Source organism: Scyliorhinus canicula, chromosome 3, assembly GCF_902713615.1.
Source record: "Scyliorhinus canicula chromosome 3, sScyCan1.1, whole genome shotgun sequence".
Classification (NCBI taxonomy): Eukaryota; Metazoa; Chordata; class Chondrichthyes; order Carcharhiniformes; family Scyliorhinidae; genus Scyliorhinus; species Scyliorhinus canicula.
This window is the reverse complement of record NC_052148.1, coordinates 210,047,861-210,074,511: the sequence shown is the minus strand read 5'-3', so window position 1 is coordinate 210,074,511 and position 26,651 is coordinate 210,047,861. Positions and strand designations below refer to the sequence as shown.

The 26,651-nt window shown below is 43.3% G+C and overlaps 1 protein-coding gene across 2 annotated transcripts in view; it reads right to left on the bottom strand.

Annotated features, from left to right (window-relative positions):
* The window catches only part of LOC119963269 (tolloid-like protein 1), a 484,046-nt gene extending 459,660 nt beyond the window's left edge, over positions 1 to 24,386 (bottom strand). For both annotated transcript variants that reach the window (XM_038792118.1, XM_038792119.1), the window contains exons 1-2: positions 24,207 to 24,386; positions 14,705 to 15,170 (exon numbers count right to left, since the gene is read on the bottom strand). In XM_038792118.1, the coding sequence (XP_038648046.1) occupies positions 14,705 to 14,849 (145 nt within the window). In that variant the 5' untranslated portion in view covers positions 14,850 to 15,170; positions 24,207 to 24,386. The remainder of the gene's footprint in view (positions 1 to 14,704; positions 15,171 to 24,206) is intronic.
* Between the last annotated feature and the right edge of the window lie 2,265 nt (positions 24,387 to 26,651).

Here is a 26,651-nt window from a genome sequence, read left to right as displayed (position 1 = left end):
TCCACAGGTAAAGCAGGGACTACGGCTGGAAACAAATCTATCCCCTTGATTGAATTGTTTGCCAAATCCACTAAGTTTTAAGAAAATAAAGACTGACTTGGATTAGTATGATGCTTTTCATGACCACTGGGTGTCTCAAAGTGTTTTACAACCAATGAAGTACATTGAAGCGTAGTCGCTGTTGGAATGCAGCAATTGATTTTCCCACAGCAAGATCCCACAAGGAGCTCTGATGAAGACCAGATAATCTGTTTTTTGTGTGATGTTGATTGAGGGATAAACATTGGCCATAACACTGGGGGAAACTCCCCCTGCTCTTCTTTGAACAGTGTCAGTGGATCTTTTACATCCACTTCTGGAGGGTAAGCAGAGCCTCGATTTAAGATCCCTTCTGAGAAACAGCACCCCCTTAGCACTCCGCTGAATTGTCAGCATTAATTTATGTGCACAAGTCCTGGAGTGGGATTTGAAACCTTGTTACTCAAGGAGGTTAGGGTGCTCTTAAAGAATGGTTAATTGACTGGATATATGCAATCTGTCATTCCTTTTGGTGTAATTCAGCTTTGTGAGATAGCGTAAAACAAGTTAGGGCATATCAACAGATCATTGAAGCCAATAGTAATTAAAAGGCAGTACTGGTAAATGCTGGCCAAATTTTACATGCAGCAGTCATTCTCGCAACTAGCCAAAATTAGTCACTACCTTAAAAACATAAGCAACACATTAGAAGTACAGTACTGCTACATTAGTCACAGCCTGGAGCCAGTGAATAACATCACACGGCCAATGGTTGATTTCAAGAGCTAGAATCTAGGTATTTGAAAATGGATGATTTTTTATTTATTGCAGCTATTGTGTTATGGTCAAATGGTTGAGCTGTGTGTATCTGTACATTTTAATTTGCTTTTCTGTAATTTCCCAACTTCACATCAGCAATTTTGATGCAGAAAAAGAATAAGAGATTCTGAGAGCAATGTGTTTAAAATGACCTGCAATTTAAACAAATTACTGCTGTGATTTAATCAATTTTGCGCTTGAACAATATGAAAATTCAGCATTAGTCACTTATCTTTTGCATTAATGTACAATCCGTGGTGCTTTATGGCACTTTTCAATGCAGAATCATTGTTACGGTAAGTGCTTCTGCAATGCGGCAAGGTTTCTCACCCATTGCATTTACCCTGTTTAAACGGTGGGCTGGACACAGATCACAAATGACAATGCTAAAACCTAAAGTTGGCTAAATGTCATGCTTACAACACTTACACTTTTGGATGAAGGCTTTTTCCATGTTAGGGGAATGTATCTATAGACTATCAATATGTGCCGAGACAGATTAAGAACCCAGCCCAACTGCAGCCAGAGAAATTGCCAGATGTTGGCATCCAAGCTCCTGGGGCAGAGGGGAAGGGCATTTTTTTCTCTGCCTCTGGTGGGAATATCCATCAATAGGTTCTTGCACCATATTTACATTACAACACTGCCCCAAAGCCAGATTGTCTGCAATGGTGATGCTGCAATATAAATACAGCATCAATGCCCATTTAAATGCAAATGCAACTATTTTGCATGAGTAAGCCGAATTCCGATGAGGCACATACCTGAAACGTTATACCCATAGTTTCTTTTTATTGATTAGGACTGACATGATGGACTGAATTTAGACAGAAATAGAGGCAGGGGAGCCCTGAAATTCCAATGTTGGGCAGTATCAAAGAACTGTGAAAAACTGGAGGGATAGGAATTCTACTCTCATCTTCATTAAGGGAAATATTGTAAAAGCTCCTCAAGAGTTTGTAGGCGATGGAAAGGCCTAATTTTTAAAGTGATGAATGGGTAATGCATGCCCTCTGAAACAGATCAGCTGTGTGAAGGCGAAAATAGAGTGTGGAGCCAATCACCGCTGCCACAGGACATCAACCGAGTCCCAAAAGAGGGTTAGTGAGACAAAGGGGGTTGTCCATATTAGTCGGGCGTGTCCTTGGTGCAGCACAGATGACAGTGACAATGATACTCAGTGCCTGCAGCTACCTGGAGATGACCAAGTGTCAGTCTCACGGGAGACTGCGACTTTCCAGGCAGATGGTTATCAACATCTGTGGCTTCATTGCAAAGACTTCATACCAGTCAGCATTGGCCACCATACCCTGTCAGTGTCACTGTGGCCTTGAACCTCTTCACTTTTGTTCCCTTCCAAGAATCAGCTGCAGAGCAGAAATCCCTTGAAGAAATGGGTACTGACTGCTCCACCAGAGCCCCAGACAGAGACAGTAAACCTCATTACTGTCACTTAAGCAGAAAATCTGTCTCCATCCCAATTAAGGGCTCACCCCTGTGGAAATCTGGGCTCACCTCTCCCAAAAATCTTCTAATTGTGGTCTCTGGTGGGAAATTAGGTGTGATTGCTGCTGGATGGTTCAGCATGATGCAAATCACAATACACCCATGCTTTGAAAATGTTTTGAAGGTTGGAGTGAGCTGCGTCCTGAATGAGGTGCGCAGGACCTGAAGACGGCAGAAGGTCTAGTTCCTCAGAGATTGAAAGGGTGTCTCGATCTCAGAGCAATGTTCTGCCACACCCACCACTTTTTCTCAACGCAAAGAGCCCTCGCACCTTCTCGCTGGCGAAGACAACTCCCATTTCTGGCATCAGGCCGCCCCCATCCCCAGCATTAGGCTCCCCCCCCCCCCCCCCCCCAATCGCCGGTACCAACGCCACTCCCCTAGGTTGGCGCCACCCTGCTATAGGGTCGCCAAATGCCTCCCTTCAGTGCCTATCTCTTGCCTGGGCAAAGCTGGCAGTGCCAGGGTGCTGGGCAATTCCAGGGCAAGTACCTGACCACCCAGAGGATACAATGGCCTCCAAGACCCTAGTTTGGTCATCACGCCTGGTCTCTGTTTGTGGAGACCAGAAGTGATTCACGTCGACTTCACGTTGCGCCGGCGGGTGGGAGAGTTAAGCTGGGAGAATCAAGTTCAAACCATGTGTTGCATATTTGAATTAAGATTTAAATATGCTAATATGATTCATGCCCAATGAGGTGGTGAACCAGATCATGCCAGCTGAAGCAGGCCGGGAGCATCCAAAACGGTTTGGTGCCTGGTGCAAATACAGTTCCACAAAATTCCCCTGACATAGCGAGATCTGGGTCGGGTGCAACGCGACCAGAGAATTGCCTCCCTGAACTTTAGTCAGCTTCACACAGGAGATCTGGCTCCTGTTTACAGTACTACCTTCATTGCAAAAATTCAGCCTGTTTCTAGCATTTTCTGGCACATTTCAAATTTTTCATATTAAATCTGGTTTAAATGATCCAGTAGCTAGGTGAGAAACTGCAATGTTGCTTATTGAGCTAATTTTTCAAAAATTATTCACAATTTTTTAATACTTCCTAATTAAATGTTATACAAGGATTTGCTGCAGATGCCAGTTTTGATCCTTTTCAGTAATCAATGAATCAATGTAACTGCTTACTTACTGTGAAATACATTCCAATGCCTCTAAGCAATCTTAAGGCATCTGAATTTGAGTTGAACTATGTTGAAGAGATCGCCTTTGAACGAATAAGACTGATAAGACTCTCTCTTGCAGTGCTGTACAATTATAAATCTCAACAATTTGCTGACATAGTTCTCTTGTGCACACAAAGATATGCACGCCCAGCCATCAGCTGTAATATAGAGAAGGATCTAAATGATTTTAAAGGACGGGTTTCATACTTATCATGGTGATATTTTCAAACAATTTCACACAAGTAATATTTCAAGTGTTCCAAAATCTTCTCATAAAGGAGTCAACTTACAAATGGATATGATCTCACATCAGATCTGTCATAGATTTTCAATTCAATGACCAAATCAGCATTCCTGATAGCATACCTATTCTAGATATTTTACACCAGACCTTTTTAACTCTCTACTGTTTATTGTAAAATTTGAGCTGTTTATTTTATGCTATTATCTCAGAAATGTTATCAAATACAGGAAACAGAAGATGATATCATAAACAAATCCACTCAATGTTAATATTGTGAGGCTAAATATCACATTACAATATGGTGAATTTTGTCAGCTGGATAAGCAAAACAATTACATACAACTGCTTGGTCACAAGCCTCATAGAACTGATAGAATCCACTCCACTCAGAATCCCTACAGGAAAAAAGGGGGCCATTCGGCCCATCAGGTCTGCACCGACCCCTCAAAAGACCATCCTATCAATCCGCTGCCCTATTCCTGTAACCCCACCTTAAGGTGCAATTTTAGCATGGCCAGTCTACCTAAATTACACATCTTTGGACTGTGGGAGGAAACCGGAGCACCAGGAGGAAATCCATGCAGATTTGGAAGGGGGGGGCGGTGTATGCAAACTCAACACAGACAGTCACCCAATGTCAGAATCAAACCTGGGTCGCTGGCGCTGTGAGGTAACAGTGCTAATCATCGTGCCACCTATTTGTTTTCTATTGTCTCATTCATGTTGTTTGACATTGGTAATGATTCACACCACAGTTCTGCTAATATTCATTCTTATGATCAGGTGTTTGTATGGCGAGAGTCTATCAATTTGTAAACTTTGCATGACTCTCAAAATGGAAATGCAAATTTGAAGCTAAGCCAACATTTCATTTGGATCAATTAATCAAGTCATTCAACTTATAATATTCCCTTATGCATATATTAGGTCAGGAGAATTTTCCCAAATTTATAATGATAACAATGAAACGTGCATCAATAAGAAGAATAGCCAACATGTTTGTGAACAATTAAAGTAAATCTGCTTTTGAGAACACAAAGGCCTGAAAGAAAATGAGAGTCTGATGGCCATAAAATTAGGCAGGGCCCATTGCTAATGATTCAAGCAACACTTAAACCTCAAAGTGTGCTGTTTGGTGGATGTATGCCAGAGAAAGGGGGTACATAATTGTGAAAGATGAGCGCAAGGTAAAGCTAGGTTGCACAACTTAAAGCCAGACTCCATCTCTTAAATTGGTGCAGCATTGTATCTCGAATAGGTGCTGGACTTTGATCCACAATTGATTTTGACATTGGTAATACTTGGTAACAGCACAATAAGACAGACAGCAGGCTACAAGATTTTCCAAAGACACACTGGAAGCCTTGATGTAGGAGATTGAGAGGAGGAGAGATGTCATCTATCTGGAGGGGCCAGGAGGTCATCCGGACACTCTTTGTGAAGGCAGTGGGGCCAGATAACGGTGATGGTCAATGCCAGAAGTTGAAGCCCGAGGACCTGGATGCATTGCTGCAAAAGGTTGAATGACCATACGTGTGATCAAGGTCAGTGAATGGATTTTCTTATGGCATATCGAACTGTCTGCAGCACAAGCCTCACAGACTGCTCAAGTCACCATCACACAGCTACCAGCAATTTCTAACCATCACAGCTCATACGTAATATTCATAGCTTCACCTCATTCTTTCACACTTTGCACTGCTGCAGCTTCACACCTATATCTTCTGGCTTGCAAACACTGCCAGCTGTCCCACCATGACAGTCACATCACCCAAACAGATTGCAACCACATTCACTAATGCACTTCTTTCTCATGTAATATGGCATACAATCAGAAGCAGCAGGATTGGATTGGATTTGTTTATTGTCACGTGTACCGAGGTACAGTGAAAAGTATTTTTCTGCAAGCAGCTCAACAGATCATTCAGTACATGGGAAGAAAAGGAAATTAAACAGAATTCAAGAAAATACATGAGAATACATAATAGGGCAACACAATATATACAATGTAACTTCATAAGCTTTGGCATCGGATGAAGCATACATGAGAAAATACATGAGAATACATAATAGGGCAACACAATATATACAATGTAACTACATACGCTTTGGCATTGGATAAAGCATACATGGGTGTAGTGTTAATGAGGTCAGTCCATAAGAGGGTCATTTAGGAGTCTGGTGACAGTGGGGAAGAAGCTGTTTTTGAGTCTGTTCGTGCGTGTTGTCAGACTTCTGTATCTCCTGCCCGATGGAAGAAGTTGGAAAAGTGAGTAAGCCGGGTGGGAGGGATCCTTGATTATGCTGCCTGCTTTCCCCCGGCAGCAGGAGGTGTAGATGGAATCAATGGATGGGAGGCAGGTTCGTGTGATGGACTGGGCGGTATTCACGACTCTCTGAAGTTCCTTGCGGTCCTGGGCCGAGCAGTTGCCATACCAGGCTGTGATGCAGCCCGATAGGATGCTCTCTATAGTGAATCTGTAAAAGTTGGTAAGGGTTAATGTGGACATGCCAAATTTCCTTAGTTTCCTGAAGAAGTATAGGCGCTGTTGTGCTTTCTTGGTGATAGCGTCGACGTGAGTGGACCAGGATAGATTTTTGGTGATGTGCACCCCTAGGAATTTGAAACTGCTCACCATCTCTACCTTGGCTCCGTTGATGCTGACAGGGGTGTGTACAGTACATTGCTTCCTGAAGTCGATGACCAGCTCTTTAGTTTTGCTGGCATTGAGGAGCGAACGAAAGGTAGTCTTTACCCCCATGGCAGGTAATTGCTATCATTGGAACAGTCATGGCTGAAGCTGTGGCCAGTGGTGGGGTGAAATCATTGACAATAACTGCAAACTTATACCTAATCCTCCTCACATCCTACAATCTCTTTTGATTTACAAGCTGCAGATGGTGTGAGCACATAAGTCTTTATTTTCCCCCTCCCCTCACCATAATCTATCTATGCGCCTTTCTCCCTTCAGACACCAAGAACTGAAACCTGGTCAAGCAGTGGTGGAAGAGGTAAAAATGGTAAAAGAGCAGGAGAAAAGTGAAAGATAAAAGAGAAAAAAAAAATCACTCATTCACGCATTTGCAGCCACCAACTCAGATACTGGCACTGCACATATTATGGGGCTAGGTTAGATGCGGCACCTGCACTTGATGAGATTCCAGGCACAAGTGGCCTGACTCTTTAAGTAGCATAGGTGGCAGCTCATCAGAAGGCAATGTTCTGCAGCAGAGGACTCAGATGAAGATTTGATATGATTTGTCAAGATTTGGATGCGGCGGCCTACAGAAGACCACAATTAAATATTTGGCGTATTGGCAGGTCTACCAGAGAGCATATGGTCAATATCAAGCAGCAAGGAGGATGTGCATCTGCTTTTCACAGGGCTTTGTACAGAACTTGGAGCTCATCCTTGCCAGTGTAGAAGTGGTAGCCAGCTCCATTAATACATTTGCAAACCCAATCATGATGCAGTGTTGGACAGCCAATGACTCAACCTCAATTGCAACACAAGCCACCCAACCTCAAGGTTCTGCAGTGGAAATTCAAATTCAAGTTATGCAAGGTCAGCTGTGGGTGCCATGGAATCTCAGATTCCTCTCATTGTGTGGGTGCCATTGTGTGGGTGTGGATACCAGTGCCAGGTGCAACAGCAGTCCAGTGGAGCAGCAGGGGCTCTGTGGATGACAGCATTTGCCCTCCCACTGCCACTACATCTGTGATCTTGCTGCTGCCTCTCAACCAGCCAGTCCAATCTGTCACCACCCAAGCCTAGATGGTGTAATCTGATGTTCAGCCTTCCAGGCAACTCTAAGGAATTTTGCATGTTCTGTCCACCCCACTGAAAGATTTCCACCTGCCATGCTGCAGCCACTGGAGTAACATTGCATAGAGACACTTGGGCATGCAAAGACACACAAAGATTGGCACCAAGGGAATACACAAGGGTGATTAGTTTGTATGCCGTATGGTATGATTTGATTTATAAAGTTGGTTTGAAATTTTGGTTTTACGGCGGCTTTTATCATTGTGTTGTGGCCAAGCTGTGATGGTCAATAACAAAGAGAAGGCAAGGTTTAGGGCTGTTGGTGAATAGGGAATTAGGGTTGCATTTGCTTCTATCACAGTCAGAAAAGTCAATTGCTGACAGCTCAACCAGAAAGGAACTGTATCGGTTGACTCCTCCAATCCTCTTTGTCATCCTCCTTAGTGGTCAGCACAGAGCTTGTGAAAAGCGCTGTTCCCTCACATTACTGAGATGATTTACTGGATGCAGTACAACCACAAACCTTGACACATGCTCTGGCGAGTACGTCAGGGCTATGGGCCCTGATCCAAGTTTAAACCTTTCCATGGTGTGCTCCATCACATTTTGCGTGGTAACCATGGTTATTGTTACATGCATTGTACCCACCTGCGCTTGTGTTGTGAACTACAGTGCAGAACCATTTTATCAGAGGATGATTCTTGTCATCAAATAGTTACCCCCTTCTTTGTTTCACTGGCTCAAATGCACATGGCACTCTAACTGCTGCCGAATGGAGACAACAATGTTTTTCAAACTTTTTTGTCCGTAGCCCATTATTACCAACCAGCCATGCTTCGGGATCCATGCTAGCCAACTTTCGCGACCCAAGCTGGCTGACCTTCGCAATTCACGCATGAGCCTGCTTGGTCCTCAGGAACCTCACTTGCTTTGTTATTCAATGTTACATTTTTGCGAAGGGCTTCAGTTAATGATACAAGTTCTCACTATATCCATTGAAAAAAATCAAGCAGTTTGTCCTCGAACTCGCCATGCTTAATCTTCAAATGCCTTTGAAGTTTTGAGAGTTTTAATCTTTCATTTGCCAGCACTTCCCTGCATATAACATACATCCTGATTTGCACTGGCACAATTAATAAACCTGTACCTCAAGAAAACCTCTTTGTACTGCTTTGTTCCTGATTTCAGCTTCTCCTTAATGGGTTGTTCACCAGAGGTCCTGGATCTCACGCCAGCACAGAGTTGACATGTCACCTACAAAATGGAGGAATCTCTCTCGTGACACGGCATACCCAAAAAGCAGCATATGCCAAAAATGACGCTCCATACTTTGGGGAAGACAGCAATCCTCATGACATCCCCTGCCCACTCCATCTGTTTCTCCTCTGGCAAGAGAGACTGAAATGTATTCAGCTCTCTTGAAATACAGAGTCTCTGTGACCTCCCTTACACAAACGTGAATGAAAACTGGGAGATGTTCCTGCTCCCGTCTGGAAGGAGGTTAATGATGACAGTTACCTTTACAGTCGCTGACCATGTGGTCTTTGCCCTGCTATGAAGCTGTGATTGTGGCTACAGCGGGTGGCAGATTTTGACACCCAAGTGGCTCTTGAAGCGGAGACATCAGGTATACTGTTTCTTGCTGAAGTTCAAATAAGATAATTGTTCCCTGAAGACCCTGGGCAGGTATGGTGAGCTGCTACGATCCCTTCTCCTTTCTTCTCGCAACTTGTCCTACTCTGTGTCCACGCAGCTCATTTTATCACTCGTTCTGTTGTCCAAGGAGCAGGCAGTCTACTTCACCCACGTCTGTGAGCCAGTAGCTTGTGCAAAATCCCTAAAATCAGGTCAAAGTCATTCAGGATATGCCATACCATTCCTGCAGACTTTAGCAGCATTAAAAAAACCACTGAAACCAAACATTTCTACAATCAATCAGCAACTAACCTTAAAAGTAGTTGATGGTCCCTTAAAATAGGACTGGCGAGGGTTCCTTTTGCTGCTGAACACATTGTGAGATGTTAAGCATGTGATTCAGCTGGAGAGTTGAACACTAAAATAGCAATGTTGGCACCAAGTCAGTGTTACCCACTTTGCATATTTCTAGGGGTTTTCCCTGCATGTATATTACTGTCCCCATCAAAACAGTATCTGGCCTGCCATGCACCATAGGTATAATTGTCTCCAGGTACTTGGAGTACTGAAAACTGGGAGCCAAATTTGGCTGAACCAAAGTTCATGACCGGCATGTAAACAATAAAGTATTAAAAAGTATTAACAGTTTCAAAATGCAACATATCTGACCCGTATATAAACATTGGAAAGTAAAGATATAAATCACATTTGATAAAGTGACACAGAACTTTGTATTTTTTAATGCTAATTTTGCTGCTAATTTTCATATTGTACCTTGAGCAATGGAAAATATATTCAATTTTTTCACATAATCCCGATCACTTCTTTGGGGAGAAAAAACACTGCCCTGGAATCACTTCTGCAGCTTTGTCAAGCTTACAACATTCAGCATTGGCAATGGCACTGAATTTCCACTTATAAGCAGCAAAACATTACTTCCTTATGCAAATCACAAAGTGTGATATGGTGACCCCATACATGGTCCAGAGATTAGCCTTTAGGCCAGAAAGCACAACCAGGAGGACTGGTTAAAAGTGAAGAAATGCATGATAGGGGTTTTGTAGAAAATGAGGAAGTAGGGGGAAAAGATTCAGTAATGCTTTCTCAGAAAAGGCAGCATGGTGGGGCACAGTGGTTAGCACGGCTGCCTCATGGCGCTGAGGTCCCAGGTTCAATCCCGGCTCTGGGTCACTGTCCGTGTGGAGTTTGTACATTCTCCCTGTGTTTGCGTGGGTTTTGCCCCACAACCCAATGGTGTGCAGGGTAGGTGGATTGGCCATGCTAAATTGCCCCTTAATTGAAAAAAATTAATTGGGTGCTCTAAATTTATTTTTAAAAACGTTTTCACAGATTAACTTGAGAAATTCAGAAAGACTAACAAGTAGGAAGAACAATGAGAGGAATAATGGTTGTGAATAACGCAAGGCAATTCTACATTATTTCATTAAAGTAATAACAGGCAACTTCAATTTACATACAGACTGGATAAACCTAATGAGCAATAATGCTGTGGAGGGTGAGTTCCTTGAGTGTACCCGAGATAGGTTTCTGGAGCAGTATGTTGAAGAACCACCTAGGAATCTGGCATTTTAGATTTAGCATTATGAGAAAGGGCTAATTAATAACCTTCCTGCAAAGGAGCCTTTAAGAAGTAGTGATCATAATATGATAGAATTTTACATTCAGTTTGAAAATGATACAGTTCATTCTGAAACTAGGATCTTAAATCTGAACAAAAGAAATTATGGAACTGTGAGGGACAACTTAGCCATGGTGGATTGAGTAGGTACATTAAAAGTTTTGATGGTAGACAGGCAATGGCTGGTATTAAAAGAAATATTACATGATCTACAAAAATATGCATTCCTCGAGGACACAAAATCCCAACAGGAAACGTGAATCAACCACGGCTAACAAAATAAGTTAAAGACTGCATTAGGTTGTCGGAAAAAATGGTAAACCTGAGCATTGTGAGCAATTTAGAATCCCGCAGATGATCAAGAAATTTTATCACTCATACTGAAGAAAAATATAAGGGAAAAGAGAATGGAAGCTAGCAAGAAACAGGCAGACTATAAAAACTTCTTTATGCATTTGTGTTGTCTTGCTCTGGTAACTTTTGATCTAAAACGTGAAAAATCCAACAAAAATATTTTTCAAAACAAAACTTCTTTATGTATGCAGAAAGGACAAGAATAGCAAGGGCAAATGTGGGTGCATCGCAGGCAGAGACAGGGGAATTTATAATGGAGAATAGAGAAATGGCAGAGAAATAAAACAATTACTTTTTGTGGGTCTTCACAGAGGAAGATACAGTAAATCTCCCAGAAGTAGTGGCACCAAGGGGCTAATGAAAATCAGGAACTGAAAGAAATCAGTATTAATAAATAGGTAGCACACAAAAAATTAATTGGTTTGAAGGTCGATAAATCCTCTGGACCTGGGATTTACTGTCCTCATCGAGGAGACCCCAATTGGGCACCACTTGGCACTGGGCCACACAAACAAGGACCAGGTGGAATAGCACTTGGGTGTCTCCCATGCCATCAGAGGCCACTGGGTGGCTGGACTCTGGGAAGGGTGGCACCTGATGCCACTTGGAGACTTTGGCACTACCAATCTGGCAATGCTAGGGTGCCAAGCTAGCATTTTGCCCATGCTAGGGATAGGGCTCAGGGGTGCCCTACCCGTATGAGGTGGGGTGTGGGCTCGAGGACCCACTTATAGGAAAGTTGGGGCATGGGGTCAGGCAGGGTTGCACCGACGGGATGGTCGAATGATCGGGGTACCATTTAAAAATGATGCCCTGATCTCTTCCTGCACTGAGGTGCTCTGCTCGTGCGGCCTCAGGGAACGTTCCCCTGCCCCGGGGCCAGAAAAAACAGCAGAGTGGCATTAGTTAGCAGGGTCATCCTGGTGCAACAAGCACTGGGAACGACCCCGCTGCACCTGTCCCGAAACAGGGCTCTTTGGTTTCTTCATTAAATCATGCCCATAATGTGAATAAGTGGGAAGTTATACATGCTGGTAGAAAAAAACAAGAAGAAAGATCATATCTTAATGATGAGATGTTGGCAAGTGTTGACTTCCAAAGGGACCTGGATGTCCTTGTTCATGACTCACGAAAAGCTAGCATGCAGGTGCAGCAAGCAATTTGGAAGGCAAATTTTGGCCTTCATGGCATAATTTGAGTTCTGGAGTAAATATGTTTTACTGCAGTTGTGTAGAGACCAGGTGAGACCACAGCTGGAGCATTGTGTACAGGTTTGACCTCCCTATGGAACGAAGGATGTGCTTGCCATAGAGGGAGTGCAAAGGAGGTTCACCAGGCTAATCCCTGGGATATTTGATGAGGAGAGATGGAGGAAACTGGGCCTGTATTCTCTAGAAAATTGAAGATCGAGAGGTGATCTCATTGATAAGTACAAAATTATTACAGTGTGTAACAGGGTGGATGCGGATGGGATGGTTCCCCTGGCTGCTGAGTCTAGACCCAAAGAGCAGAATCTCAGATTAAGGGGCACATCGTTTGGGACTAAAATTAGAAGAATTTATTCACTCAAGCAGGTGATGAATCTTTGGAATTCTCTAACCTACAGGGCTGTGGAAACTCAATCATTGAGCATGTTCAATTCCGAAATTGATAGATTTCTGAATACTAATAACATCAAGGGATATGATGTGGAAATGCCGGCATTGGACTGGGGTGGTCACATTAAGAAGTCTTACAATACCAGGTTAAAGTCCAACAGGTTTGTTTCAAATCACTAGCTTTCGGAGTGCAGCTCCTTCATCAGGTGACTCACCTAATGAAGGAGCTGCTCTCTGAAAGCTAGTGATTTGAAACAAACCTGTTGGACTTTAACCTGATCAAGGGATATGGCCTTGAGGTAAATAATCCATCACAATCTAATTGAATGATAGCGGACCCACTAATTTACAATTTGAACATATTTCATAGGGATTGGATCAGGAACATTTGCTGTTTGATATATATATTACACTAATGACTTGGATGTGAATGTAATAGGTATAATTAGTAAGTTTTCAGGTGACATGAAAATTGGTGGTGTTGTTGATCATGAGGAGGATAGTCTTAGGCTACAGACTGATATTTATCAGATGATAAATTGGGCAGAGCAATGGCGGATGGAAATTATGCCCTGGTTTCCTCCCACAGTCTAAAGATGTGCAGGTTAAGTGGATTGGCCATGCTAAATTGCCCTTCGTGTCAAAAAAGGTTAGGAGGGGTTATTGGGTTTACGGGGATAGGGTGGAAGTGAGGGCTTAAATTGGTCGGTGCAGACTCGATGGGCCGAATGGCCTCCTTCTGCACTGTATGTTCTATGTTCTATTCCTACACTCACCGTCATTTCCAAAACGAGGATGGAGAACCAAGTCATTGGGCTGTCAGAGGTCACGTATAAGCAATATAGTGAGAGTTTCTTCACCTTTTGGCGCGATTGACTTATGTAAAAGTTTCGAAAAGTGACCTGCCCTCATATGGATCATACAGGTAGATAGATATAAGTGCCCCTTTAAAACAATTAAGCTTGTTGACAAGCCATCTAGGTTCAAAATATAAATACAGATCTGTAAATTTCAATTGGTTGAATCTTACCAACACCTGCCCAAAATCAGTTAAATCGGAAGCGATGACCCACGAATTATCCTCATGCTCTGCCCCGGCCTCAACCTGGAGTCGGCCGCGCGCCCTGCCTCGCCCCACCCACACCTGGAGGAGGCCGCGTGCCCTCCCTCGCCCCGCCCACACCTGGAGGAGGCCGCGTGCCCTCCCTCGCCCCGCCCACACCTGGAGGAGGCCGCGCGCCCTTCTCCGCCCCGCCCACCCACACCTGGAGGGGGGCCGCACACCATTCCCTCGCCCCGCCCACACCTGGAGGGGGCCACGCGCCCTTCCCACACCTGTGATCTGACTCGTGAAAGGAACAATATATCATTTTTGTCACCAATAAAGACAATAATTATCATGTGGTGGGTTTTTTCGGAAACAGTAAATCATAGGCTGATAGGCCATCAATCACAGGGAACGTTAGGAAAACAACGGCCCAGTTCCAATTTCCAGCCAATTCGCCGCTAACCTGTAGAAAAGGCAGTCTCTCCAGAGATAACGGCAACCTTACACCAGCCAGAGCGAGACTGAAGCTGGTCAGTCCCCTCCAGCAACTCACAAATCTGCATGTCCTAATATCGCGCTGGGCAAGTTGGATATTAATTAAGCCCCAAAAAGAAACTTGGAGCACATTTTCAAGCGAATCTCCCCAGTGCAGGAAAAAACGGCTCACTCCGGTTAATTTGCGCGGAGGCAGCATGATGAAGGGCAACAACAATCGGCAGTGTTCAGTAGCTCCCACACGAGGTATCCTGCTAAATAACTGCCAACAAACCCCGGCTTTCGGAAGTGCACAGCCTAAAAATGTTTAACTATCCCGTGCCAAGTACAACTTTCTGAATGTGTTATTCTATTATTTCAGACGTTTCGTTCGCATGGAGGGGGGCAGAAATCATTTGGCCGTTCACTTACCAGCTTTACACGGGTCTTTATAATCAATGACCTCCGCCTTTTCTTCATCATAGTAATCATAAGAGTAATCGTATTCGAGGCCACTAATCCAGTGGAGTTTCCCAGATAGAGACAATCCAGTGAGTAACAGTGTAATTACATTCATGTTTTATTTGTATATTGATTAAATACTGGCCGGGTTGATTGTGCAAAAAGTCTACCCCATGCAGTCTTGGTTAAGGATATCTAAATGCTCAAATAATGTGGAACACAAGTGGACGGTAGAATTTTGAAGGGAAATGCAAAGCCTATGAAACTCGGAGGTTCGACGGAGATTTGATTAATGTCAGCTCTGTTAAGTTGCTTCGTTGTAAGTGGAGTTTCTCCCTGCTATCTGTTCCTTGACTTGTTAATCCAGTCGCTTTTCAACTTTCAGGATGGAGGAGGCCGCTGGGGAAAGAAGCGTCCAGCCTTCTGAACATCCACTCTGCAAAAGCACAGGAGAGCATTAATTTAAACAAAGACCTAGACAGCTTCTGAGCAACGATGACATCCACTACAGAGGCAGAGTGCCAGCAATAGCACTTTTCTGCTAATTTACGAAAATCCTATAGGCATATAATAGTCGTCAGCAACCTCGAGCATCCTGCTTACTTATTCATACAATCAGGGCCATCCGGACCAGTTTGATCGCTTTTCTTGATAAAGCAAACTTCACAGCAACAGCAGCCACGTCGCGAGAAATAAATAAAAAGCTAAGGTCATGGAGTGGCTAAAGACGCCTCTCTGTCTCTAGCTGAGGAGTACAAGAGGAGACTGGCTTTCAATGATGAAACTAAACCCCAGTGAGAGAGGGAGGGAAATCCACAGCTGCTGCAGCAGCTGATTGTAGTTTCTTACGAGGTGATAGTTCAGTCGGAAAAAAAAATCGTCTCTTCCCCACTTTCCATTTGAAACACCGAAAAAAACAAAAGGGAAATGTAAGTATTTTGCACAGTTAAAATCCCTTCCCTCTTCGATTTTGAATACTTTAATCTGCAGATAGAAATTATAACACCTTCACCTGCCAAAATTAAACTCTTTCCCCTTCTTTATCACCCGATTTTCTTCCTCCTTTTCGGGACTGGGGTCCCCACAGGCATTGCTTAGCCTTTGATGTATATTTCTGCGGGGACTCAGGCAGTGACTGCCAGCAGGCAAATAGACTACTGGGGGCAGAACAGCCAATCTTGATCTTGCCATCCATGCAAATTCCCAGAACGGGCAAATTGGGTTACAATTAGGAGCAGGGAGCCCAATCAGTTTTTCCTCTTCTCCCTAACCCAGCGGTATTGATCCCAATTACAGTGCCCTGTTGCAGTTATTGGTAAGGTCTGCTAATTTGGCACAGACAGGATTGGAATCTGCCATTTTATGAATGGATTAACTACTTTTGTGCCTTAACCAATGGGCCATCAGCGGAACATATTTCAAAAGTAGTAGGAACTCTCAAACAATCAAAATACTTAGCAATAGAGATCAAAGCTTATTTCTGTAATAGAATTAATCTTTCAGATGTAGATACGTTAATGGAGTTTTGGTAGAAATTTGGTCTTTTGCTTAAGGTGGCATACGCTTGCATTGGAAGCAATTTGGAGGAGGTTCACTAGGCTGATTCCTGGGATGATGGGGTTGTGGTCTGATGAGGAAAGGTTGAGCAGATTGGGCCTGTGTGTATCCATTGAAGTTTAGACGAAAGAAACATATAAAGATTCTGAGAGAGCTTGACAAAGCATATGGGGGGGGGGGGGGGGGGGGGGAGAGAGATCTAGAACAAGAGGGTATGATTTAAAAATGAGGGATCTTCCACTTAAGGTGTAGATGGGAGGAATTTCTATTTCTTCAATATTATACAAAATGTAAATGATTGGATTCCACATACTTATTCCTAAAAGTATGCGGCAGGATAATCAATGACCCCTCCCACCTGAGTTATTCTCTCTTTCAACCTGTTCCATTGGGCAGGAGATACAAAAGTCTGAGAACACATACTGACATGTTCAAAAACAGCTTCTTCCCCACTGTTACCAGACTCCTGAATAACCCTCCTATGGACTGAACTGATCTCTTCACACATCTTCTCTACTGAGTAGTACTGCACTCCGTATGTTTCAGCCGATGCCGGTGTCTATGTATTTACATTGTGTATTTATGTATGGAATGATCTGCCTGGACTGAATGCAGAACAATACTTTTCACTGCACCTCGATACACATGACAATAAATTAAATCCAAAAATCATGACACCAGCTCTAACTTTAAAGCCCTTGTTCCCCATTAAATACATTACTTTCTCTCACCCTGGTAATTTCCCCCAGCATAACCCTAACTCCACTTGGAATGTTTATAGCAGACCGCTTTCATCATCAAATCTGGCTGGACCATTACAGAATCTTGGTCTCCTCTGCCAAAACCGTTCACTATTCCAAAATAATCCTGGAATTCCAAGATAACCATGGGCTTCTCTTCAATAAAGACTGTTTTCTTAAACCCTTCGCACCTTTTGTCCCACCCTTACCAACAAGTCTGAGGAACTCTGGAACCTCCTAGTAACTAAAATTCAGACCATCAATTCAGCTGTCTCTGCTGTTTCTCTATCCCACCAAGTCAAACTTTGTTGAAGCTTCCAACCTGTTTTATCCCTGAACTTGCATTTTTCTGTTATTTCTCTTATCTCTCCTCATGTCCTCTCCAAACTTGTCTGGTCCATGAGGTCCACCAGCTGCTCTCTCAACTATATTTCCAGGAAATTGCTGACTGCCCCACTTTCCTTCCTTTTTCCCACATCAGATAATATCTTTAACAGTCAACTCTCCTAGGGTACTGTCCCCTTCCCTTCCAATCTGCCATCATCACACACTTCCTCAAAAAAACAACTCAATCGCACTGTCCTTGCAAACTTAAGCCCAATCAACAATCAAACTTTTCCCTTAAAAGTTCTTGCTTCAGCTGCTGCCTCTCAAATCTTTGACAACTTTTCAACAACTCCATGTTTAGTTCCTCCCTACTCCTAACTCCCCACCACAACACTAAAACGGCCCTTAGCAATGTCACAAATGACATCCTATGAGACTGTGCCTGTGGTAAACATCCCTCATCCTCTCAACATATCATGTAGCTCTTAACATGGTTAACCATAATATCCTCTTCCAATATCTCTAATCTTGTTGGGTGGGACTGTTTTTGCCTCGTTCCACTTCTATCTAGCCAAAAAATCATCTGCCTTCCTGCACCATTATCTTTGGAGTCACCCAAGGGCAGCACGGTGGTGCAGTGGTTAGCACTGCTGCCTCATTGTGCCGAGGTCCTAGATTCGATCCCAGCTTTGAGTCACTGTCTGTGTAGACATTGCACATTCTCCCCGTGGTTGCGTGGGTTTCACCCCCACAACCCAAAGATATGCAGGGTAGGTGGATTGGCCACGCTAAAATGCCCCTTAATTGGAAAAAATGAATTGGGCTCTCTTAATTTTTCTTAAAAATAAATCTTTGGAGTCACCATGATCTATCCATGCCTCCCTTCTATTTCTCCTCTATACGCTGCCTTCTACAACATCATCTGAAAATGCATCAGGTTGCACATAAATGCTGATGGCACCCAGCTCTAACTCACCAACACTACCTCTTTCTAGCAGTTCAGTGTCTCTGACATGTCCAGCAGCTTGTGCAAATACAGTCCTGAATAAGCAGAAATTTTCTTGAACTAAATATTGGAAAGACCAAAGCTACTGTCATTGGTCCCCACAACAAACTCTTCCGAGCTACTCACCAAATATATTTTAATCTCAGTTTTGAAATTTTCAATTGACCTAGCCTCAACATTTTTGGATGGAAAGAGTTCCAGATTTTCACCACCCTTTGTGTGGAAAATAATGCATTCTGATGTCACTCAAAATGGCCTGGCTCTAATTTTTAAGTATAACCCATGGTTCTGGACTTCTCCAACAGAGGAAATACTTTCTCCCTATCTATTTTGTCAAATATTTTAATTTTAAACACCTCAATTAGATAGGCCTTATTCTTCTATATTCCCTTAATCTTCTGTAAGGATATACATATCTAGTCTGTGAATCCTATTCTCATAATTTAACTCTTTAAGAACAAAGAAGAACAGTACAGGAACAGGCGATCATGTATCCTATCTAGGCCAACCACCTGTATCCTTCTATACCCCGTCTGTTCATGTGCCTGTCCAGCTAAGTCTTAAACGTTGCTACGTATCTGCCTCAACCACCTCACTTGGCAGTCACTTTAACTCTGCATTATTCTAGTAAATCTGCCCTGCGTCCATTCCTAGTCTATAATATCTGTTATGAGGTGTGGTGCCCAGAAATTAACACAGTACTCGAGATAGGATCTCAACAGAGCTTTGTTAAACTGCAAAATAATTTGCACCCCTTGTATTCCAGCCTCCTTGAGAAAAGGGCAAGAATCTGTTAATATTTTCATTATTGTTGTATCAGTCATAAACTTTTAGTGATTCTGGCATTTGGACCCCCTAAGTGTCTCTGCTCAACCATAGTTTCTAGCTTCTCATCATTTTAACAATATTCCACAATATCTTTGTTAGGTCCAAAGTACATGAGCTCACACTTTCTTAGACTGAACTCCCATCTGTCCCAGTTTTGTCCATTCACTCCATCTATTAATGTCCCTTTGCAACTTTCTGCTTCCATTTACTCAACTGACTTTGTCACCTAGCTTAATTCTGTCAGCAAACCTGTACTTACTCTTCATTGAACGCATTTGTAAATATAGTCAAAAAATGAAATCTGAAGTTCCTGTAAAAATCCCTGGAGGACACCACTAGTCATGATCTGCCAATCTATATTGGTATTAATCCTACTCTGTCTCCTATCTCATAACCAATTCCTTGCCAAGCCAATAGGTTGCCTTCAATTCCACATGTTTTATTTGAAGATCATAGTATCTCTACAGTGCAAAAGGAGGCCTTTCAGCGATCAACCCTCAAAGAGCACTCTACCCATGTTCACTCCCCCACCCACCCTGCCCTATCCATGTACACTAATCTGCACATCCCTGGATACTAGAGCCAATCCACCCAGCCAGCACATCTTTGGACTGAGGGAGGAAACTGGAGCACCCCTAGGAAACTCATGCAGAGAACGGGGGAAGGTGGAAACTCCATACAAAACAGAATAGAACCCAGGTCCCTGGTGCTGTGAGGCAGCAGTACTAACCACAGTGCTACTCTATGTGTACATGCAAATTGCAATAAAACAGACATTTTTATGTCAGGTAGTTGCAGTTTGACATGTCAAGAGGCATTTAGTAAACAGTTTGAAGCTAATGCTTGAAAGTTGTAATGGCAATTCCATAAAACGCTGCCAGCAACAATTGGTTCTTGTTCTTTTTGTGGTTAAGCACAACCAAATCAACATGGGCCTGAACTTTTAGGATGGTGGGGGCCAATCCGAAGAGACAGCTGGGAGCACATTCTCATTGGCTCTGAGAGCCCTGCTATCATTTTATGCTCTATTGGGTGTTGATTGGCATAACACAAGACTTCCACCCACTCAGTCAGGAGGAAGCTTCACCGTGGAGAGCTACCAGCCAGTCAGATTGGCTGGCAGCAATCCTGTCCCTCCAACAACAGCGTTATGGTTGGGCAGAAAAGGCATTGCATGGAGCTGCCAGAGCCCAAGTCCTGGGAACCAGAGGCCCAAATAACTGTCTGGCCTCAGGAGGGTAGAGAAGCCCTGGGTGAGCTGGGGCTGGGGGGCATGAGAGATGTGGTTGGGGCTTGGTAGATAAGCTGGTTGGGGAAGAGGGGGAGGTGGGGGAGGACAAATGTCCAAGTTAAATGACTAAATAAACCACTTGGCAAAGTCCTGGGCCATACAAACTAGGAAGGCTTTGCATCTTACTTGAGTTAACAGGTCGCAACCAGAGATGGTATTGGAGGGGCCCCACTATTGGTTACAGAATCAGAGTTGGTGAGGGGAAAAATTGCTGCCTCAAAGGATACAAGTCTGGATTGCTATCCATGAGCTCCTGCACAGATGGGGACAGGATCAAGCTCAGCTGCGATGCTCCAACAGCCAAATAGTCTATCAGTGCTTTTTCACTAGACTTGCACATTAGAAATTGCCTAAGTTACTACAGGACTACTGCTATCATTGTTGTACATTGTTCTCCCTTTTTCCACTGAAGAGAAAAGGGAGAACAATGTAAAGTGTGAAGGAAGCAAAACAAAGTTCCAATAGTAGCACAAAATGCCACGGATCGATACCCAAACCATCAGACAAAAAATATAGGAACATGACAAAGTCAAGACCAAGAAAAAGCTATGTGCCTGGTAGGCTCATTGCAAAGTCCCTTTATCATTGCAGAGACAGTATGATACAGGTGTTCTTTTCCAAGTACTGCAAGTTGATGATCGTGTTACAGTTATGAGATCTACAGAATTATTATGTTTTGGGACTGTCTTTAGTTTAAGGTAAAACAAAGTGGGTCACGTGACCTGCTCTGATATCTGTCTGACAGCAAGCTTTGGTAGGTTGATCGAGATTGAAGGGGGCCTAGATTGTTTTACCTGGAAGAATGTGCAAGATGTGTATGACTGGAGACAACGGCAGTAACCTAGGTGCTAAGACTAGACGGATTGCTAGTTTCCAAAGCCCCAGAAAAATGTCTTGTTGAAAACAGTTGTTTTAAAGTGTCCATTTGCTTCCAAGATAAGAGAGCTGGAGTCTGGAGGATGGCTAATCAATATCTTTACCTGGATACAAGGTCCAAGTGACTCACATTACCACAGAGAAGGGCAGGGTCCAGAATATCTTACAGGCAAGGTGTGCCTCCCAAGATCCAGGAGAGGGAGAGCAGCTACAGACAGCAAGATGCTGTGGTTTACCATGCAGGATGTGGGTGGAAGCCCAGGCTCGGATTATAAAAACCAAATTCATGAGGAGTTAAATTTAGACTGGAAGAGTAATCTAGTTTGTGCTGGAGGAAGAATCTGTGAGGGGGAAAAAACCCTCTGTGCGAAAGGCAGTTCTGAGATTAAAAGTTCCCATGCTGAGAAAGGAAAAGAACAAGAGTAAAGCTGTGGGAGTGAAGAATCACCATGAACTGATTCCAGGAGAATTGAACACTTACTTAAAGGGCAGTGTAAAGTATATCTGTGAAGTGTTATAGAATCATAGAATCTACAGTGCAGAAGGAGGCCATTCAGCCCATTTGAGTTTGCACCGGCTGTTGGAAAGATCACCCGACTTAAGCCCACGCCATCATCCTATCTCCATAACCTAGTAACTCCACCTAACCTTTTGGACATTAAAGGGCAATTTCGCATGGCCAATGCACCTAACCTGCATATCTTTGGATTGTGGGAGGAAACCGGAACACCCGGAGGAAACCAACGCAGACATGGGGGAAAAGTGCAAAATCCACACAGAGTCACACCAGGCTGGAATTGAACCCAGGACCCTGGAGCTGTGAGGGAGCAGTGCTAACCACTGTGCCAAAACATTTGTCTTTTTGGTTGTGATAAAAGATAAAGGTCAATGTTCTGGTTTGTGATTTAAATTATAAGTTGCCTATGAACAGTCTTTAATCAATAGTGCTTTTAGTCCTTTGTTACAATAAAAAGTCTTAATGTTAAATCTTGTCATCTCATCCTTTCAGCGATTAACTGAAAGTTCAAATTACATTTTGTTAATGTTATCGGCCTCTAAGATATGACGTGTTTTTGGTTGTGATAAAAGAAAAAGGGTAATGTTATGTTTTGTAATTTAAATTATAAGTTGTCCATAAATAGTTTTTAATTTATAGTGCTTTTAGCCTTTTGTTGCAGTAAAGAGTCTCAATGCGAAACCTTGTCATCTCATCCTTTCAGCTATCAGCTGGAAGTTCGAATTACTTTTTAAAAAATGTTATCGGCCTTTAAAATGTGACAATGTGGCTCGTTCACACCAACTTCTAATCGGGTAGATCAGTGCTTTATGCATGGGCACTTAAATATTTATGCAGAACTCCGCTCAATGGTCTCCAACTGACGGTGACGATTTTGAAGTCTGAAATAATCCGGTTGTTGCATTAGGTCTTTAAACCCGATGCTTATGATATGAACGTTAGAAGTAGTGGAGCAGGCTACCTGAATGTGCAGGATTGCAGTAAAACGGAAATGGGGTGAGGGAGCCTTCTCCAGGTATTCTCCCGCTGCTAGAATTGGTTCAAGCAAAGCATTTAGTTGTCGCTTTGACGGTTCTTGCGAGAAGGTAAAAAGATGCCTTGACGCTGTGGTGGAATCGCTGCCTGTGCTTGAACCATTCATGACATGGCATACACAGCGACCAGAGACAGTCCTGGTTCTTGTGTGTGGGCAATGCAAAAACCACTTCACAGCATCAAGTTAGATTCATGGTATGGCTGCCCATAATGTCAACCAACTAATGTATTTTCAAAGGAGGACACGTTAACACCACAGTAAGAACAAGATGCCAGTTAGTTCTGTTGCAACTGGCTGGTAAGTCAAGTTCATATGTGTCTAATCGCTTTTCATCGGGGTGGGGGGAAGGGTAAAACCGTAAGCGGTTCATGTAGCATGCAGGAACTGAAGCAAATGCTGTAATAATTAAATCCTCAACTGTCTCTGCTAAAGTTATCATTGACTCATCGTCTCGTCTATCAAATTATACCCTTGAAACAAAAGAGATGAATCCTTATGCGTGTAAAACTTCAGCACATCACTCAAGAATGAGGAACGAGTTACTCAAATCTGGCCAACGCGACCCCTTTTATATTTACTGTCCTCAAGCCTTTAAAAAAAATAGTACTTGACATCGATGCATTAATTACCCCCCAGTAAAAGTTTCTACCGCCTGCTCATGTGCAGTGTGGTCCATCTAGAATCTATTTTCCCCGGATCGTGCAAGTTTGCTGAAACATGAAGCCTGATGTGAACAGATTATGCCGGAATATTAAAGGAGACACCCCTACATGTCCTTGAAGAAGGATTTTTTTTTCATTAAGTTTTTTTTAAAAAGCAACAACATTGATCGAACACATCTCATTTCATCGGGCAGTGAGTGAACGCTAGTTTAAAATGACATTGTGGTCCCACACACAGTGTAGCCTGCAGGCGGGTTTTAAACTCATCCTTTGGGTATTTATCTGCTAACACGGTATGCCCTGACCTTTCAGCCCAGTTACATAATCAGCAGCGATAATATTACGGGAGTCAGTCTGATCTATCACCAGAGCACATTTTAACCCACAGGTAGCCAGCCACTCAGCTTTGCCCGGAAAGTAACAAGATTGCCTTAACGAGCTCCGATTTCACAATTTTGTCCTTAAAACGCAAAAACCCAGTCCAAATGATTGCTTTAGATTTCAACTCAAATGACACGATTGTTATTTGAAATCGCCGTGCAAAAAGACTTCACATGAATCTCTATCCACCCAGTACGGTGAAACATCTCGCCAGGCAGTGGAGGGGGATAGACGCCAAGTGCTGCACATACCTTAGACTTGCCGGACGGAAAACGCACAGTGGAGTTCAGGAGCCGCACAGAAGCTGCTATTAAAGAGTTTTTATTTTACTTCTCGCTTTACTCATTCCGGGAGCGATTTGCTGGCACGCTAGCACCGCGCTTGCAGCGTGCACCCACATCTGAGTAGAAACGTGCCCATTTCCTTCTGAGATTAGACCGTCCACAAGGAGATTACTCTGCTATCAAGGTACGTACTGACGTCACTCCATCAATCCTAAATTATCCCGCAACCTGGCGATTAAATGCCCTTAAATAGCCTGCCCCCTTTTAAAAAAAAAACAAAAAAACAATTTGTGCTCCAATTGTAACTTTCTCGCACACTTTATGCTGCACTGTTTCGCTCTGTCGCGGGGTGACCGGCTGGCCTCAGCTAGCGATTCATTGATTCCGCACACTTGTAATTTTATAAAGGCACTGCGGTTGCTAATCCGAGTGTTTCTAGGGATCTTGTGCTTAGTTGCGCGTCCTTCCTGTTGTAACCAAATTGATTTTCTGACATTCGACGACCCCTAGTGAGCACAAGAGGTTGTCAGCAATCTCCCTGAAGACTGATCCCCACTGTCAGGGATTTTCACCAGAGCTCGCAGACCTGGTTCAACACCGCGCCCCCCCCCCCCCCCCCCCCCCGTCCCTTTCTGTTTGCATACATACATGTCCTTACTAAATAGACTGGCATGCAGTAAATTCACTCAAAAGACACGGCGCACGTTTGTTTGTCTTTGGGCAAAAGTAAATTAATAAAAAATGAAGTTGAAATCATTATAATATTCAGTTCTAGGAAATGAGATGAAATGAGAAGTTTGTAAACTGAACTGCTGATACGGTTTCTTTACCTAAGCCGAGTTACACTGTCAAATGTTATATCTGGGTGAAACAAAAGCAGAACACGTGCAAATTAATTATTAAATATGATGACGATTATTGATAGTCGTTTGGTACTACAGAACTGAGTATTTTTAAAAATAACTTTAGAGTACCCAATTAATTTTTTCCAATTAAGGGGCAATTTAGCATAGCCAATCCACCTACCCTGCACATTTTTGGGTTGTGGGGACGCGAACACGGGGAGAATCAGCAAACTCCACATGGACAGTGACCTAAAGCCAGTATTGAACCTGGGACCTAGACGCCATGCGGCCCTACAGAACTGAGTATTGCGGGAAAAAAGAGACATGTCAAAACTTTTTGACTTGCACTCATCAGGACACCACAAGAATATCAATGTAAAGAGGGAAACAACAATTTATACAGTATGAGAAAAGAATGCTGATTGATTTGCAATTGGCGTACTCTTCTCGCACAGTATAAATTATTGTTTTCTCTTTATATTGTATTCTTGCAACGTGTCCTGATGAGTGCAAGTTGAGAAGCTTCAATATGTCTCTTTTTTTCAGGAGATGATTGACTTAAATATTGTATTAATATAGTACCAAATCCCATCTCAGAAAGATCGCAAACTACCTCATTAAGAACTCAGTTCAAAAGAAGTGTCCTATTGGATTGAAGAAGTGACCTGTTGGACTGAAAATGTTAACTCCGTTTCTCTCCCGACAGATACTGCCAGACCCACACTATTTCAAAATGATCCAAAACGCTATTTCGGATTTATTTAACACATGCGCTTTTTACCCCTCGGGACATGTATGGCTGTTGTTTTGCTTTAGGATGATTTTGCAGACTGTCCATTTCTCCTCAACACTAATTTACCTGCCCAGTACAGCTGTGTAATCACGTTTATTCCAAATCTTAAAACCATTTTTTGCAAAAAATGTACTTCTTAAAATCAGAAACCAACAGGGTGAAAGCAGATCTGGCAAGGTGGGTGCAGGCAATTAAGATGAAGGTATCGTTGCAGTTTTTGTTAATTTTCAGTGCCTGCCGATCTTTTTATCAAAGGTGTTTTTTAAGGAAGTAGAATAGATGATTGCCTTGTTTATTTGGGGGGGAGAGGTACCCAGGATTAGGAAGGTGCTTTTGCAGAGAGGACGGCAGTCAGGGGGGTTTGGGTCTCCCGGAATTTACTGTATTATTACCGGGCGGCGAATGCTGAAACGGTGTGGGGCTGGGCGAGAGGGGGAACTCCCAGTGGGTTAGACTGGAGGTTAGACTATGCGGGGGAATGTGCAGTGGTTAGCATTGCTGCCTACGGCACTGCAGACCCGGGTTCAAATCCCAGCCCTGGGTCACTGTCCGTGTGGAGTTTGCATGTTCTCCCCATGTCTGCGTGGGTTTCACCCCCACAACCCAAAGATGTGCAGGATAGGTTGATTGGCCACGCTAAATTGCCCCTTAATTGGAAAAAATAATTGGGTACTCTAAATTTAAAAAAAAGACTATGCGGAGGGTCAGGGTTGAGGGCATTGGCAGCAGCGCCGCTCCCAATGGCCCCAGGGAAATACTCGGGGAGTCCAGTGG